Here is a 15,361-nt window from a genome sequence, read left to right as displayed (position 1 = left end):
ATACTAGCACTTTGGATAATTAGTAATTTCTTCTTGGAAATATTTAAAATGGGCAGACGAGAAAAGTGTTCTAGGTAGCATTTTCTCTCTTATTGTCCATTTGTTATTGTATGGGTAAACACTGAATAGTCTTAATCATATTGCTCTTTTGAGGACATATTGCCCTTTCTAGCTCCTGTGTAAACTATCACCAGTATATTGTCCCATCTCCCTTGAAAGCTTTGCTACTAGCAACAACAAGTACTTGAATTTGGAACTGGGCAAGTAGTTGGCAAAAATAAAATTATTCTGTTAATATTTCTTGACAGCCTCCCATGTCCAATGCAAGAAAAGAGATTGTCATGCAGGCATTTCAGAAGTTAGACAAGACTGGAGATGGTGTCATAACAATTGAAGACTTACGTGGGATGTATAATGCAAAATATCATCCCAAATACCTAAATGGAGACTGGACAGAAGATCAAGTTTTTAGAGCCTTTCTGGATAGTTTTGATTCACCCTATGACAAAGATGGGAAGGTAAGTGAAGCATCTGATTGCAAGCCATGAAATCACCATCTGACTCAGAATTTGACTTAGGTTATTAAGTGGGGGAGTAATTGCCGTACCAAACATCCATTTGCATCACATTTATATGGAAAATCAAAGTAGATGCATAACCTGTGCACAACACTCATACAGTTGGCTTGCACATTCTGAAGCAAAGGAGCTCTGCAGGAGGTACTAGGGTGGTTGTGAGATTGCATTAAAGCTTGTAGCCTTAATAACCGAATTTCATAGATTACACTAAGTACATCTTCAGACTACCCCACAAAATTGCAATTTTTAGGAGAATAAATACTATGATCCAGTTCAAAAGCAGGCTCCCTGCTTTCAAATACTTTACAGTTAGTTTTTCTCCAGTGTAATTACTGAGACACTTGGAAATCAGTCCATAATAAAGACAGATTTACCTACAGAGAGTTGGAGGGAGAATGGGGCTGGGACTACCACCAGGGGTGTGTACCCTGAGGACCCATGAGCTGGGAGCCCTTCCTGCACTCTGGTTCAGGTGTGAAGTCTGGGCACCTTTTGTGATTAACTTCTTACACATCTGCTCTGCAACCATCTCTTTCCCCTTGCTATGTGTCTGCAGACTTCTTTGGTCTGAACTTACATCTGTTGACCAGCTTAGAGCAATCCTGTATCTCTGTGGTTCACTTGGCCATATTCTCAATCTGAGCAGTTAATAATAACAAATGAGACTGTAGGTTTTTATCAGTGCTTTGTGATATGTCTTTAACATTTCCCACTCTCCAGGGCTGCACTGCACTGGTAACTCCACTTGTCTAATGCTCCACCCAAACCCTTCACTTCCTTGTTCCTACCACTCAGGGTCTCTGCTGTGGAGGTGATGGGGCTTATCTACTTTAGGCATGACTTTGCACTTAGTAGAGCTGAATTTCATCCCCTCTACTGCAGTGTCATCCTCAGAGATACCAGTTCAGAGCCAGCTGTCCCCTTCTACTCCCAGGGCTGACATCTAGCAAATTTCAAGGAAAACATTCCTGCTTTTTGTGCTGAGATCATATATGAATGAACACATTAAATGAGATCCCAAACTGATCCCTGATGAGTTCAGTGCCTGGTTACTCTGAGCATCCACCTCTTGGTCAGCAATCCTGATATTAGCTCACTTGATTACTGTTTCTTCTGAGAACAGACTGTGGCTTTCCCGAATCAGAAGACACAAATGATACTGAACACCAAAAATGTTTTTAGCAGAAATGCCTCAAGGTTGAGCATTTGCTAGAAATGCCTTCTTCGCTGTGGTCTTGCTGGGAGCCTCTGAAACAGGCAGTTTCAGTGAGGCTTGTAATCATCTTGTGATGGTAGGACAGTCTGAAGTGGTCCCTTCTCCCTATTGTCATGCTTTTCTAAGTTCTCAAACACACATTGCAATCAGAGCAGATAGCATGGAATCACAGAATATGCTGAGTTAAAAGAACCCATCAGGATCATCAGGTCCAGCTCCCGGCCCTGCACAGCACACTCAGAAATCACACCCTGTGCCTGAGAGCGTTCTCCAAACACCAGACCTCTGTCAGGCTGGTGCTGTGAGCACTGCCCAGGGACCCCATTCCAGTGCCCAACCACCCTCTGGGGAAGAACCTTTTCCTGACATCCAGGCTAAACCTTCCCTGACACAACTTCAGGCCATTCCCCTCGGGTCCTGTCACTGTCACCCCACGGCAGAGATCAGTGCCTGCCCCTCCTCTGCCCTCATGAGGGAGCTGTAGCTGCAGTGAGGTCTCCCCTCAGTCTCCTCCAGGCTGAACAGCCCAAGAGACCTCAGCCACTCCTCACACAGCTTCTCCTCCAGACCCTTCACCATCTTCCTGGCCCTCCTTTGGACACTCTCTAATAGCTAAATGTCTTTTTAATGTTTTTTTTTGTATTTTTCAAATTTTTCTTTGTTTATTCAAAGAATGACCTACACAATTCAAGAGTTAAGGCATCACAAGAGACTTGCATAGTTTTTCTCTTGGTTAATTTGTTGTTTTTTTTTTTTTTTTTTTTTTAATTGTCATTTTTAAACCTCAAAATACCCATGAAAGCTATTTAAAACTCTTAAATATTTGAAAGAACATTTGCTTCATTAAGGGAAACTTGTTTTGAGCAATGATATTTTCTCTCTAGGGGTGGATATAAAGTTCCAAGCTGTCTCTGAATTGCATCAGAAACCTCACCCACTTTATTAATAATTATGCAAAGAACCAGATTATAGCATCCCTGGAAAAAAGTACATTAAAAATTTGTTTTCTTAGGCAGCAGTGATTTTAACTTCAGTTGCTGGTAAGGTTAGTTAAACTCCACATTTCATCTCCCTCCAAGTGTTGTAGAGGACAAGAGCTCTTGTTTCTAGCAAAGTGAAATTAAGTAAATTATAAGTGTCTTAATTCCTCCTGTTGGATTCCTTTTTGTTAGCCACAACATGAAACAGCAGATGTTCAGTTTCATTAAAGGTTCTTCTCAATTTGTTATTTTGACTTACAGCATTAAATAAAAAGCAAAGGTTCATTTTCATATTCTTAATTTCTCTGTCTCAGGTCACAAAAGAAGAATTCATGAACTACTACGCTGGAGTCAGTGCTTCAATAGACACAGATGTCTACTTTATCATCATGATGAAGAATGCTTGGAAACTCTAATCATATAGTTAAAGGGGCAATACTCCTCTTCCATCTTTTATAGGTTCCTCTGATAAAGTGTATGCACAACAACAACCTCCTGTTCCATAACAGCAGTTTCCAGTAACTGTGCCAATTACTTTCAATCTGCAGAATTAATTCCCAGATGATTCAGTAGGCTCAGCCTCAGGGGATCAGAGCAGAGAGTAGATCTGGCATTTGGCCACCCCACACATCTGTCCTTTTTCTCTTTCCATCCCTGGCATGGTTTTTTTCTGAGATTAGCTGTTCTTTTATTTTCTGACATCTGCAGCAGGTCACTGTGGCTCCTAAACATCCCCTTTGCAATGTTAAATCAGTTCTGCTTCACAGAGCATGGAAGAGATGGTGTCCTGGTTTAGGGTAAATTTGGGAGAAAACCTCCACAGAGGGCCCCTCCCCCTGTTGTCATTATAGAGCAAGAATTCTATTGTCATTACATTGCAAGGGTTCCATATTACCAGAGTTTCATACCTCCTTGATGTTTCTTGTAGGCAGCCCCTCTAGGCACTGACTCTTCCTTGTTCTCACAGCAGCCAGTTGACTCCAGTTCCCCTCACAAACCAATCCACACTTTTATAACACACTTCTTATTGGCTACAGCTGTGGCCTGTTAAAATCAGGCCTGCTCCTAATCTTTAATAATTAACCCAGCTGCAACTCTTTAGGGGGTAAGATTACCTTCCACACCTACCTATATTCCATCCCCCTACAACCCCCCAACCGGTTTGGGAAGGATTCTTCGGAGAGAAGTGGAAAGAACCTGTTCATTTAATTGGCACAGCACTCCCCAGCACACAAAATGAACAATACCAGATGACAAAACTCTTTCACCGCTCTGAAAAAGATGACAAATTCAGAAAGTCTCTCTTGGGGGTGGTTGCTCTGTTCTCAGTCCCTCTGGTGCTGGGGCAGCTGCTGCAGCCACAAGGTGCAAACTCTTGGTGTTCCCAGGTCCCAGTCCAGAGCAGGCTTGAGGGGTTCCAAAAAAGGGAAAGGAAAAACAGTCCAGGGAAAAACTCAGCCTGCTTAGCTAAACTAATTAATGAGCAGAAACAAAAGCAAGAGCAAAAAGCCAAAGCTGCCCTATGTACTGCCCCATCTGTGTCCCCCCGACTGCGGGGAGAAGCAGGCGGATAACAAAGCAAAACTTCACTTTTCAGAGCCAGTCTTGAAGGCACAGAACATAGTATCCAGCATCAACAGAACAATGACTGGGGATACAAGCATCATAATACCACCCTAGGAGAGATGAAAATCAAAATATTCTGAGGTGTGGTGGTCTTGGACAGGCTGTTATAAATGGAAGGAAGTCTGTCCCAAGAGGGTCATGCAGACCTTTTCACCTGTGGCACTGCAGTATCTCTTGGCTTTGTGCGTCTCACTGGTGTGACAGAGCAGCTGCTGGTCTTGCTGCTGGGAACATGTGAGTTCCCAGTACCGGGAGGCTGGAGGGACAGTCAAAGATGGGGAGACGTGGACCACGATAAATGCAAAATGTTTCTAAAGGCCTGTTTTTCATCCTGGCTCAGGATCATTTTGATTATGAGATCATTTTACTTCTATTTTTCTTCAAAGGGGATATATGTGTTACAGTATTTTTTTCTCTGTGTTCCTAGAATGTTTGCTGACCTGGTAGTTGTTGCCTGTACAGACCTACACTGAAAGTTGTTTACTACTTGTATTTGCAATGACCAAGATATGACATCAAAGAGCTTTCCAAAAACAAAGAACTCATAACTTTCTTATCTTGTTGTCTTCTGTTTCGGATGCTGAATAAAGACTGGGAACCTACCTTTCTTGTCACATCAGTGAGGTTGTCTCAGTTCATCTTTTGTCCTTTGTATATATAGACAGGGTAGAAAAATACTCAAAGGAAACTGTAAAAAAATTCCTGACAAAACCTAGTGCATGAGTGTATGGTGTCTAATTTTTCCTACTTTGCTACTTTTTTCTTTTTTCTTCTACTTTCTGCTCCTCTCTCATAATTTTGCTGCTCTCCTGGACTGAGAAGCTGCTGCTGTAGCAGAGAGTAAATGCATTGTGCATAGCAGCATTTGCTCCATTTCAGGCTGGCAGCCACCTAAAAGCAGGACAGGATTATAGAATAGACTTCAAAACAGCCTTTCTCATGAAGTTGCTGCTCTTAGCCTGTGTTGCTAACAGTTCAAACACTGAAGTCCTGAATGCTTGCTGCACTAATCCTCTGCAAACCCTATTTTTCTTTTGTCCAGCAGTGATCTCAGTATTAGCAATAACTACTTCCAATTCCTTAGTGAAGGTTGTGTTAGCTCTATTAGTTTCTTGACCAGTAAGACTCTGGAAACGTGTATGGCTGACACTGGAAAATGGTGGAGAAACTCTCTTTATAATTGCCAGCCATCATATGAGGAGCCTTTACTTACTTCAATAATGCTACTGAAGTGTCAATATATATGAAAAAAAACTTACTATCAAATAGGGGCTGTACGTGGTCTGGCAGCTTGAATACAATCCATTCACTTCTCTTAGATTAATTGATTTCACAACATGGTGTCATGCTATATCTCTTCTCTTTAAAACAGAAAGAAAGTGATGTGGATGGATTGTGGGAATGACAAAATGAAAGAAACATTTCCTTTTGACTTGTTATCTCATGTCTTCACCGCCTGCAGTGATCTGACAGGCTGATATTTGTTCAAGGGAAGTAGCAGTTTTAATTTGAGTAACTGCAGCCAGTTTGTCCTTGGTATTAATACCTTCCAATTTTATTTAATCCCAGACCAATATACATTTTCAGAAGGGAGGATTGGTAGTGAAAGCAACTGTACTTTTTGGTTTGGGAACCAGCAGAAGTTTTGTCACTGGGTTCTGGGAGCCTTAGCTGAGCCTGTGGCAGCTGGGAAAAATCCTGTGCTTCAGGACAAGATTTCTGCACTGGGCAGGACCAATGGGTTTGTGATCCAGGAAAACTTAAGCCCCTCACCTTGGTGGTGTGTTCCTGATGCTTTCAGAACAGTTCCCAGCTCAGGTCTGCCTGCGTGTGGACCTCATTGCTCACTGGATATGTTTCCTGAGAGCATGGTTCCCAGCAGAGTAATTTCAACGTTTGTACAGAATCATATTTTCCAAGGGTTGGTTTCATGAGCTTTGGAAATCAGGAACAAAGTTTCTTTTCACTTCTATGGGAAGAGAGTTGCTCTTAGAGCAGTCTGAATAACAGCTGGTAACTTCAGAAAAGGTATAGTGCTTGCAGAGGAAAAAAAATCTGGGAACACAAACCCCATGATTTTTCACTAGCAATCAGACACTGTAGAGCTCAAATTGGAATCTGTCCTGTACAAAATGTGGTTTGGTTAATATGTGTGCAAATTAATGGAACAAACACTGGCATTAGCTGTTAGATAGTAAAATCTCTACTGGGGAACGTGCAGCCATAATGGCACACTGGACACACACACATTGGATGTGCAGGGGAAGTACTTTTCAGGGATTAAAGGAAAGTTAAAGGGATTTGAACTAGACAAGAGGGATTTTCAGGACTGCACCAAGCACCCAGAGCCTCCCTTCAGCACTTCTCTCTCCCTCTCTGTGATCTGGGGGACCCAAAAATGAAGCTGAAAGGCCCCTGTTCAGCTGCAGCTGCAGTGTGCTGGTTACAGACCCAGCAGATGCAGGAGATAAGTGGTGATGCTGTCCTGCCAGCCTGTGGCTTCACAGCACACGCAGCAGATTTTTTGAGATAGGTGGCAATGCACATCATTGTATCTGGTGGTAGCATCAAGATGGGAGATCTTGGTTGGTGCTTCATGTTCAAAGCACTATTTCTTCATTCTGATTGTGCAACAGCTGCTGAACAGGATGGCACAAACCACAGGAACATCTGATTCTGCAGGGCAGAGGGGCAGTCCCAGAGGTGGAGGTTTGGACTGCACCTTGAGTTCCAGCCTGCTGCCTGGCACAGTGTCCTGTCAGGAATAAGGTCTACACTCCTCAACAGCCTGCACTGCAGTTTGCTCCAAAATTGTTGGTAGATCCCTGCAGGAAAAAGAAAAAAGGCCCCTATAACTCTCCCAGAACACTGCCCAGCTTCTTGCCTCTGCATGAGCCATCAGAGCACCTCAGTGACACCACCCCACTACCCCAAAGGAGCACCAGGTACGGGAAAAAAGATGAGTGAGACAGCCTTTTCTTCTGGTGTATTCCTCTTGGGAAGATGGCACTTCAGCAGCTTCCTTCACTACATTTTCATTCTGGCCTCCCTGTGCTCTTTGTGGCTGAATGTTTCTGTCTGTGACAGGAAATTTTTTGGCTTGATGTGATACAGAAATGTAGGGGTTTTTTTATACTGTCTCCTCTAAAACAAAATTCTGATTCAAGCACCTGAGTTTAATGCAAGCCCCCCTCTCTGCCCCCCCTCTAGTTTCTCTTTTGAAACTAGACCACAGGAGATTTTCAGTGATCTGATTCATTCTGCTGCTCTTGTGACATAAAGCTGTCTTGGCAGAGGCAGATGGCAGCAGCAGAGGTCTTGCAGGGGAAATCACCGGTGCACATTGCCGTATGAAAGCCAGCTTGCCTTTATGTAATTCCTCACACACAGTGCTACCTCAAACCTCTGCAGCTGTGCGGGCAGAGCATGGCTTTGCCATCCCAGAGCTGTCCCTGGCAGAAGGAGCAAGACCGGTGATTTTGCTGATTTTTGTCTTGCATCCCCTATCCTCCACACTGGGAGCAGCAGCAGCAGCAGCAGCAGCAGCAGCAGCAGCACACTGAGGTTTCCCAGTAAAGAGGTAATGCCAAGAGCAACCTGGCACTGCCAGCAGCTGCTACTGTCTGTTGTCACTGTGATTACAGCTCACCCTGTTTCTTTAGCTTTCCCCCCTTGTAGGGTGAGCAGAAAGCACGATTCCCAGTAGCCAGGGCTCAACACCAAGCCCTCAGGTGGCTGAGAGCTGCCCCTCTGTTTGCAGCAGCCCCTTTCCATATTGGTGTGCCTCAGCAGAGTCTGAAACCCCTGTGGTTTTAAAGCGAGCTTGCTTTGGGCTCCAGCACCTCTTCCACGCTCATGCCTGGAGGTTTGCAACCACCCCAGGTACAGCAGCCCCAGCTCCACAAAAACACGGGTCCAGGCTTCCCCCCAGCTCAAGCGCTGCTGCTGATCCCAACAGGAGCTGCAGCTGGAGGCTGGGGACAGGATCCAGCCTTTGTTGAATATCTTGGAAAGAAAGGAAGCGCAAGGTTTTGTGGAAGTTGAATCAAGTCTAGTTTTCTGTGGAAAAGCAGAGATTGTGGTAAAATGTGGGAAGTGTTTATTTTCCTGAGATAAATTCTGTTCCTTTTTTCATTTAAAACATTTTTGTTGAGTTTTTGTTGGTTGGTTTTTTTTTTTCTTTTGTTGGTAGGGATTTTTTACTTTCAAAAGGTGGCATGGTTTTTTTCAGCTTATGTACATTTTCTGGAAAAACAATCGTCAGACTGTTTTGGAGAAGCTCCAACTTTGAGGCATAGATTTATTCCTTTAGACATTTTCATCCATGCATTTCTGCTTTGTGTCTCATTTTTTATGTTGCTTGACAAAACTTTGGGGCTTTTGGGACTTTTTATATTCATTCAGTGGTGGTCCTGATGTTGGACTAATCTAATCTAATTTTGCTGTGACATATAAGTTATGCCATCAATATTTAACAGTAACTCAGAAAAATTTTTTTTTTTTAGCCCACAGCAGCAGCTCTGTTTCCCAGAGAAAGAATCACAATCCATTGGTCTTAGTGTCATTCAGCTAAATTCTGTGTTGGAGCTTGCTGCAGCAATACATGTAAAAATCAGACTTCCCTGGAAGATGCAAAAGAAGTTTTGCAAAATATAGAGTCTGTTTAGCCACAGCCATCACCCTTTAAACACTGATTTTCTCATTCCTAGGTAACAAAAGATGAATTTCTGAGTTTCTGCTTTGGAGTTAGTTCTTCTGTGGACACTGCTGCCTACTTCATTTTAAAGATGAAGAAATCCTGGAAACTCTGTCTTTTGCTTTTATTTGCCCAAACTTCATTAGGGCCATAGACTACAAATAAGTGAAATACTGCTTAGCTTGTTGTGGGCTTGTTTTTTTCCCCCAGGCCCGATCTGAGCAGAGCTTCTGGAGCTGCACGATGTGACGGCAGCAGTGAGTGTCCAAGGGCTGGCTCTGACACGCCTCGTGTTTCAGCAGGTGGCGCTTGGAAGCCAAGGAAAAGCGATCCTGGCTGAAACCTGGAGCTGCCGCGTGAGCAAGGGATGATAGAGTAGGTATAATTTAGCAATTGCATTTTCTGGCATTATCAGTTGTTTTCTTGTGTGTCTGAGCATTAGATTTGTTTTGCCAATGCTCTGTGACACACAGGAGTGTTAATTTGGGTGGCTTCATGATCACAGTAATAAGGAGGTGTTTGTCTCTACAATAATTCCTCAGAGAGGTGGTAAGTCTTCTTTATATCACGATTTATCTGTTTTTAAATGATAGCTTCAGAAACCCCACAACCACAGAGATAACTAGCTTGATTTAAAAGTGTATTGACTAAAATCCAACTGCTTCTCCCCCCAGGTTGCAGCAGTGCTGTATTGCTGTACCAAGACAGGCCTTCAAATCAATAAACACTACTGCCAAGAAGCTGAGAAGGGGCTGTACCCCTGCCCTGCAGAAATGCCCTGACAGCATCACCACATCCTTTGCTGCCAGGAGAGATGGTTTCATAGTCAGCTTCTGCCTGCCAGCAATTGCCCTGGACTCAGCCACATGTCCCTGCAGCAGTGCAGGGACAATGTTTATTTTGTAGCCCAGATTTCACTGCCCATCACAGGCATTCAGGCATCCCTCCACCCTGGCAGAAGCAGCCCTCCTGCCTCCCCACACTTAGCTAGATGGTCCTCTGCTGCCCCACCGACACACACAGCATTTGTGTGTGTTTTTTCAGCCTGCCTAATGAATGTGCGCAAGGGGAGGAGATGTGGTAAACAAACTAAAGCTTTTAGCCAGGGATGACTATTGCCTTGAGATGTAATTAGCATTTTACAGCATCATTAGAATTAGACCATGACTCATTGTTATAACTGACAATAGTCTAAGTTTGTTTGTGTACAGCTAAGAGACGTTTGCATAGTGCAGGAGAGGAGCGCTCACAGTGCTGGGAGGTGTTTGCATGGGTGTTTGCATGGGCTGCACACAGGAGAGGGGAGAAGCAAAGAGGGGAGGGTGTCTGTGTGTCCCCACGACAGGGGGACAGGAGAGGGGCTGGCGCCCCACGGGCACACAGCAGGGAGGAGCAGGCAGCTCCAGGCGCTGTGTCATACTGCAGCTACAGAGAAACCAGTGCCAGCAGGCTGGCTCTGGCTGTGCAGCTGAGCAAGGGCACCGGGGGCAGAAGGGGGAGAAGGAAAGTGGTGCTGAGTTAAAGGAAGTGCATGGAGTATGTGAAAGCTGAGCACAACTCATGTGTGACTACTGAGGCAGATGGGAATCTGTGGACAGCTCTGGAGAAATTCTCATGTAGAATAAGGAGACTACTTGACAGATTGTCCAGACATAGCCGTGGCTGTATCCTCATATATGGACTATATATAACTTGGCAACAGACAGGAAATTCTTGTGGTGTTTTGGCTTTGGTGCACATTTGGCTTTATTTTTTTTCCTGAAATAAAGCTGAAAGTGGTTATATCTGCATACATCCAACAAATATGTTACAGAAATACAGAATTACAAAAATTGAAGGAAGCATAACACATACTGCAGAAAATTTTCCTGATGTGCTTTTTTGCTTCTTCCTCTATCCCCTTTTTGTTTGACTGTGTCATGGAAGAAGGTATCATTCTAGTATAGTCTGTCTGTATCTACAGTCACACTGTGCAATTTCTCACAGTATAAGCATTATCAGCAGCTCTGTTTGAAAAAAAACAAGCACTGTAAAGAAAATGAATGCCCAGGGCTTTGGTCTTTTCCTTCTGCATCAATTAATGCTCCATTTGGCGGTAAACAGCAATAAAAACCATTCTGTAAAATGTCATTGGAATGCCTTGAGCCAAATCTGAGGCCCCTTTGCACACAGTAGCTGTTAAGCTCTCCCCACTTGAAAGTTTCCCTTGTGCTGGGTGGAGGTGGAGGAGGTGGAGTGCTGTCTTGGGAAGTCTGGTTTGGCTTGATGTGCTCCAGAATTGCTGTTTGGTTTGTACTATCTCCTGCAGCATTCAATTCTAATTCAAGCAACTGAGTTTAATGCAAGCCTCACTCTCTGCCATATATTCTTGAAGCAGGGCCACAAGAGATTTTCAGTGATCAGATTCATTCTGCTGCTCTCCTGGCACAAAGCTGTCTTGGCAGAGGCAGATGGAAGCAGCTGAGGTTTTGCGACATCTCTGTGACCATTACAAGTCAGAATAAATGAGCATCTCATCCTCTGAGGATAAGAGAGGACTCTTCACCATTTAGGCTCTGGGAATGTGAATATAACCAGGTAAAGGAGAATTTCAAAGAGCTAGAGGAACTGAGACTGCATAGTGAGGCAAACCCTGAGTCCAGAGTGCAAGAAAGGAGCTTGGATGTCCCATGGCCACACGCTTTGCTGTCATGCAACCATGTGGCTGTAGCAGCTTTACCTCCAAGTGTGTGCTCCAGAATGTGCAGCATCCAAAGAGGACTGTGAAGTGGCTCAGCCATAATGTAAAAAATATAATAAATGTAATACCATAAAGAAAAAAAGTCACAATGAAAAAAAAATAAAAACTAAAAAACCAAAAAAAGAATAAATGAATACCAACAAACAAAAAATCTCATGGCAAACTATAAGATATTTTAAAAAAACTGAATTAGGTCTTGTAATCTCTGGCAAGGATCCACGACATTCCATCCATCTTCCTATGTCAGATGTTGCATGAGAACATTGCCTGTCCAAATTCATAGTACTTGTGTGCAGTCACAGCCATTGGGAATAATGCTAGTAAACAAACATGGTCAGCCCAGTCTCTGGCATGGAAAGCACTTATGCTACACTAATAATTGCAAAAGAGCTGCAGAAAAGGAGGGTATCATGCAATTTACAGACCTAATTCAGCCCCTAGGAAGAGAAAGGACTTTGCTTCTCATAGTTGGTACATGAAATGTTGAAGACCTCAAAAGTATTAGCCGAAGCACCTGTGCATCCTGTAACTGGCTTAAGGGCAGATCTTTGCCAATAGCAAAAAAGTAGTGGCATTTAGGGTTTGCTTTGTTTTAATTTGAGTCTCAAAACCCCCATCCAAAAAAACCCCAAAACAAAAACAACCAAACCAAAAACTAAATCCATCTCAGGAAACATCTTCCTCAGGTGGGCCCATGTAACAATTTTGCTGGGCACTCAGCCAACTCTCATTGTGGTGCTCAAGCTGCCTGAATTGCCAGGCATCTAATACTTGATAGCAACTCTAATTTCCTGTCTCTTTTGTCTTTTTACTGTCTTTTGACTGACTGGGGGGGAGTTAGTCTTGACCCACCAGTGTTTAAAAGAGGTTGGGTTCTATTTAAAAGGAATTTATTGCCATATTTCTTGCTAAGGCATTACTAAGAGCTTAACTTTGTAACCAAGAGGGTAACAAAAGAGTTCATTAATTTCTAGGAGACATGCTGTGATCCTCGGCTGGGACTGCATTGTCACTGCTCTGGATTAATCACATTTGAAGATCGGAATCAGGCTGAATTAAATTTAATTTCTGCTGCAGTGAAGATGGCTAGCAGCATACTGAATGCTGAGATGGGCTGATTCTCACTGCAGTGTGGAGATCCCCCTTCCCTGCAGGCTGCACCGTGAGCAGAGCGCATGAGGGAGGTGGGAATGCTCAGGATACGGGAAAACAGGGCCAGAAACCTTCAGTATCCTGCGTGTGCTGGAGAAAAAACTGCATGCTGCAATTCTTGTGAGATTTACTGGACTTTGTAGAAGTTGGACATTGTGACGTAGGCTTCCTCATTGTTGGGGGATCTCATGTCACTGCGAGGCAGCATCTGGCACCGGGCGTCGCCGTTCAGGGGCTCCGGATGGGGCTGCCCCGAAGGATCCAGGGCACGGGTGGGGGAAAGGCTGAAACCATCGTGGTGCAGGGGCGCCCTGTTGCCGTGGCAAAGCTCATAGGTGCTGGAGCTGCAGCTGCCCTCGGTGACTGCAAACGGGCTGGGGCCCAGCAGCCTGTGCAGGGCGTCAGCCGGCCAGACCCCTTCATAAGACACCGGCAGGTTTGGGCTGGTTTTGTCTGCCATGGCAGGGGTCATCTTCAGGTCTGATCCACTCCTGAATTTTTCTGGAAGGCTTGTCTCTGGAGCAGTTGATGGCTGCAGAAAATTTTCCAGTTCAGCTTTTGCCCAAAGGCCATCCACTTTATGGATATGAACATAACCAAAACTCTCTGGGTTAAAGCTTATATCAAAATTCTGTGTGGCAAAGGGAACAGCACAGTTAGTCAACAGTGGGTGTTAGCTTAAGATAAAAGATACTTTGATAGTTTATTTTAGAAGGGTATTTATTATTTCTTTAACTCCAGATGTAACCCTGAGCAGGCTGAACAATAGGTTAGCACAGAATAAATTATCACATGGCTGAAAATCCCTTTTTCTATTAACTTCATTCATCCAGTGTCCTCCTCTGGGCAGTACCCCCAGAGAGTGTTTTATGCTCTATACAGTGTTTCAGAGACTTTTGTGAGACACATTTTTTGCCTGCCTGCCATTTCACAGGAAGGAGTGTGCCCACCCAGGTGGTTTCTTTCAGTTTTGCCTTCCTAATTTAGGAGCAAGGGAAGTAAAAATTTGCCACGACTTCCTGAAAAACGTTAGGAATCCCTCAGCTGGGGAACACAGGGGCTGGGGGAGCTGTGTTAGGCCTCCTATGAAATTTATAATATGTTAATAATGTACCTGGAATGAACAGCACTAATGCCTTACTCATCCAACTGGCTTTTAACTGGCAAAGCAGTTCACATACTGCATGATCCCACCAGGGATGTTTGCAAGAGGTCGCCATCCAGCTCATGATCACAGTTGTGTAGAATCACCAAAGCAGCTTGGTTGGAAAGGAACTGTGGACTCCAGCTTTTTGCCAGAAGCAGGACCTGGATTAGGCTGTTCAGAGCCCTATCAAGCCATGCCTTAAACATATCCCCAAAGGGGAGCCTACCTTGTCTTTGGGCAGGCTACACAGTGTTTAATTCTTTTCACAAGGAAGATTCTTTCCTTGTATCTGGAAGAAGATTTCTCTGAAGCAACACATGCTTATTGTCTCTGTTACCAGAGGCGTGTGTTTCCTATCTCCACACAGCTCTGTGATGAGAGCATCTTTCCCATCTCTCTACATATACCTTAGGTATTGGAAGGTTGTAAATAGTATTCCCCACGCCAAGCTTCCTTTTCTTCTGTAAAGAAACTTAACTCCTTCAGCCTTTCTACATACATCAACTTCCCAAGACCTCTGTACATATTTTGTGCAAGTCAAACTTCAGGCACTAGGTCAATTTTGTATTATTTCCATACCCTTGGCTGACATCTGCATGAGCAAATGTGAGCTCTTTTCAGTGAAATGTAGAAGTAATTTCTGAAAGATGTCCTAGCTCATGCAGCACATGCACATACTGTCTCTCATGAGTGTTAGCTTTGTCCCCAAGAGTCTGCGCTCAGATGGAAAGATGGAAGAACAGATGGAAGAACATACATACGTTTTTTGGCTTCTTGCATAGTTGCTCCAGCGTTTTTTTATGGTCAGGAAGGTTTGGCCATACAGCAGGCTTGATCCTGAAACAGCAACAGTAGACAAAAAGCAGCATGAGAGAGGGCTATGTTGAGGTGTCAGAGGTCCATGTTGCATCATTTGTACCAGTGCTCACAAAGCCTTAGGGCTGGCTGGCATTATCCAGAATAAAGTCAGAGAAGCCTCAGAATAAACCAGACAAGAGAAGAGGAATTGTAAAGGTCACCAAAAAGTCATTGTTCTTTGGAGCACGCAAATTGTCACAGTTAAAAGAAAACACTTCACTAAGTACTGGAAATGCAGCAAATTATGCTGGCAAAGAGTTTGTTGCTTGTTTTCATCTAGCTGTGTGAACAGGGCTCTCTGTGGTGAAACTGTTTTCTCTAAGTGCAAGAAGATGCTGTGGTTAAAGTGGAAATTTGCTGATACTCGC

The 15,361-nt window shown here is 43.9% G+C and overlaps 2 protein-coding genes across 5 annotated transcripts in view; one reads left to right on the top strand and one right to left on the bottom strand.

Moving 5' to 3' along the window:
• The window catches only part of CAPSL (calcyphosine like), a 28,409-nt gene extending 23,395 nt beyond the window's left edge, over nt 1–5,014 (top strand). For all 3 annotated transcript variants that reach the window (XM_026794619.2, XM_074533018.1, XM_005488801.4), the window contains exons 4-5: nt 309–518; nt 3,089–5,014. In XM_026794619.2, coding sequence (XP_026650420.1) covers nt 309–518; nt 3,089–3,190 — 312 coding nt within the window. In that variant the 3' untranslated portion in view covers nt 3,191–5,014. The remainder of the gene's footprint in view (nt 1–308; nt 519–3,088) is intronic.
• A 5,807-nt stretch (nt 5,015–10,821) lies between these two features.
• SPEF2 (sperm flagellar 2) overlaps nt 10,822–15,361 on the bottom strand; it is a 117,300-nt gene continuing 112,760 nt past the window's right edge. The window contains exons 33-34 of one of the 2 annotated variants that reach the window (XM_026794605.2): nt 14,897–14,972; nt 10,822–13,619 (exon numbers count right to left, since the gene is read on the bottom strand). In XM_026794605.2, the coding sequence (XP_026650406.2) occupies nt 13,116–13,619; nt 14,897–14,972 (580 nt within the window). In that variant the 3' untranslated portion in view covers nt 10,822–13,115. The remainder of the gene's footprint in view (nt 13,620–14,896; nt 14,973–15,361) is intronic. The other variant, XM_026794606.2, reaches the window with a different exon arrangement.

This window comes from Zonotrichia albicollis, chromosome Z (assembly GCF_047830755.1).
Source record: "Zonotrichia albicollis isolate bZonAlb1 chromosome Z, bZonAlb1.hap1, whole genome shotgun sequence".
NCBI classification, from domain to species: Eukaryota; Metazoa; Chordata; class Aves; order Passeriformes; family Passerellidae; genus Zonotrichia; species Zonotrichia albicollis.
This window is presented reverse-complemented; position numbering and strand designations above follow the sequence as displayed.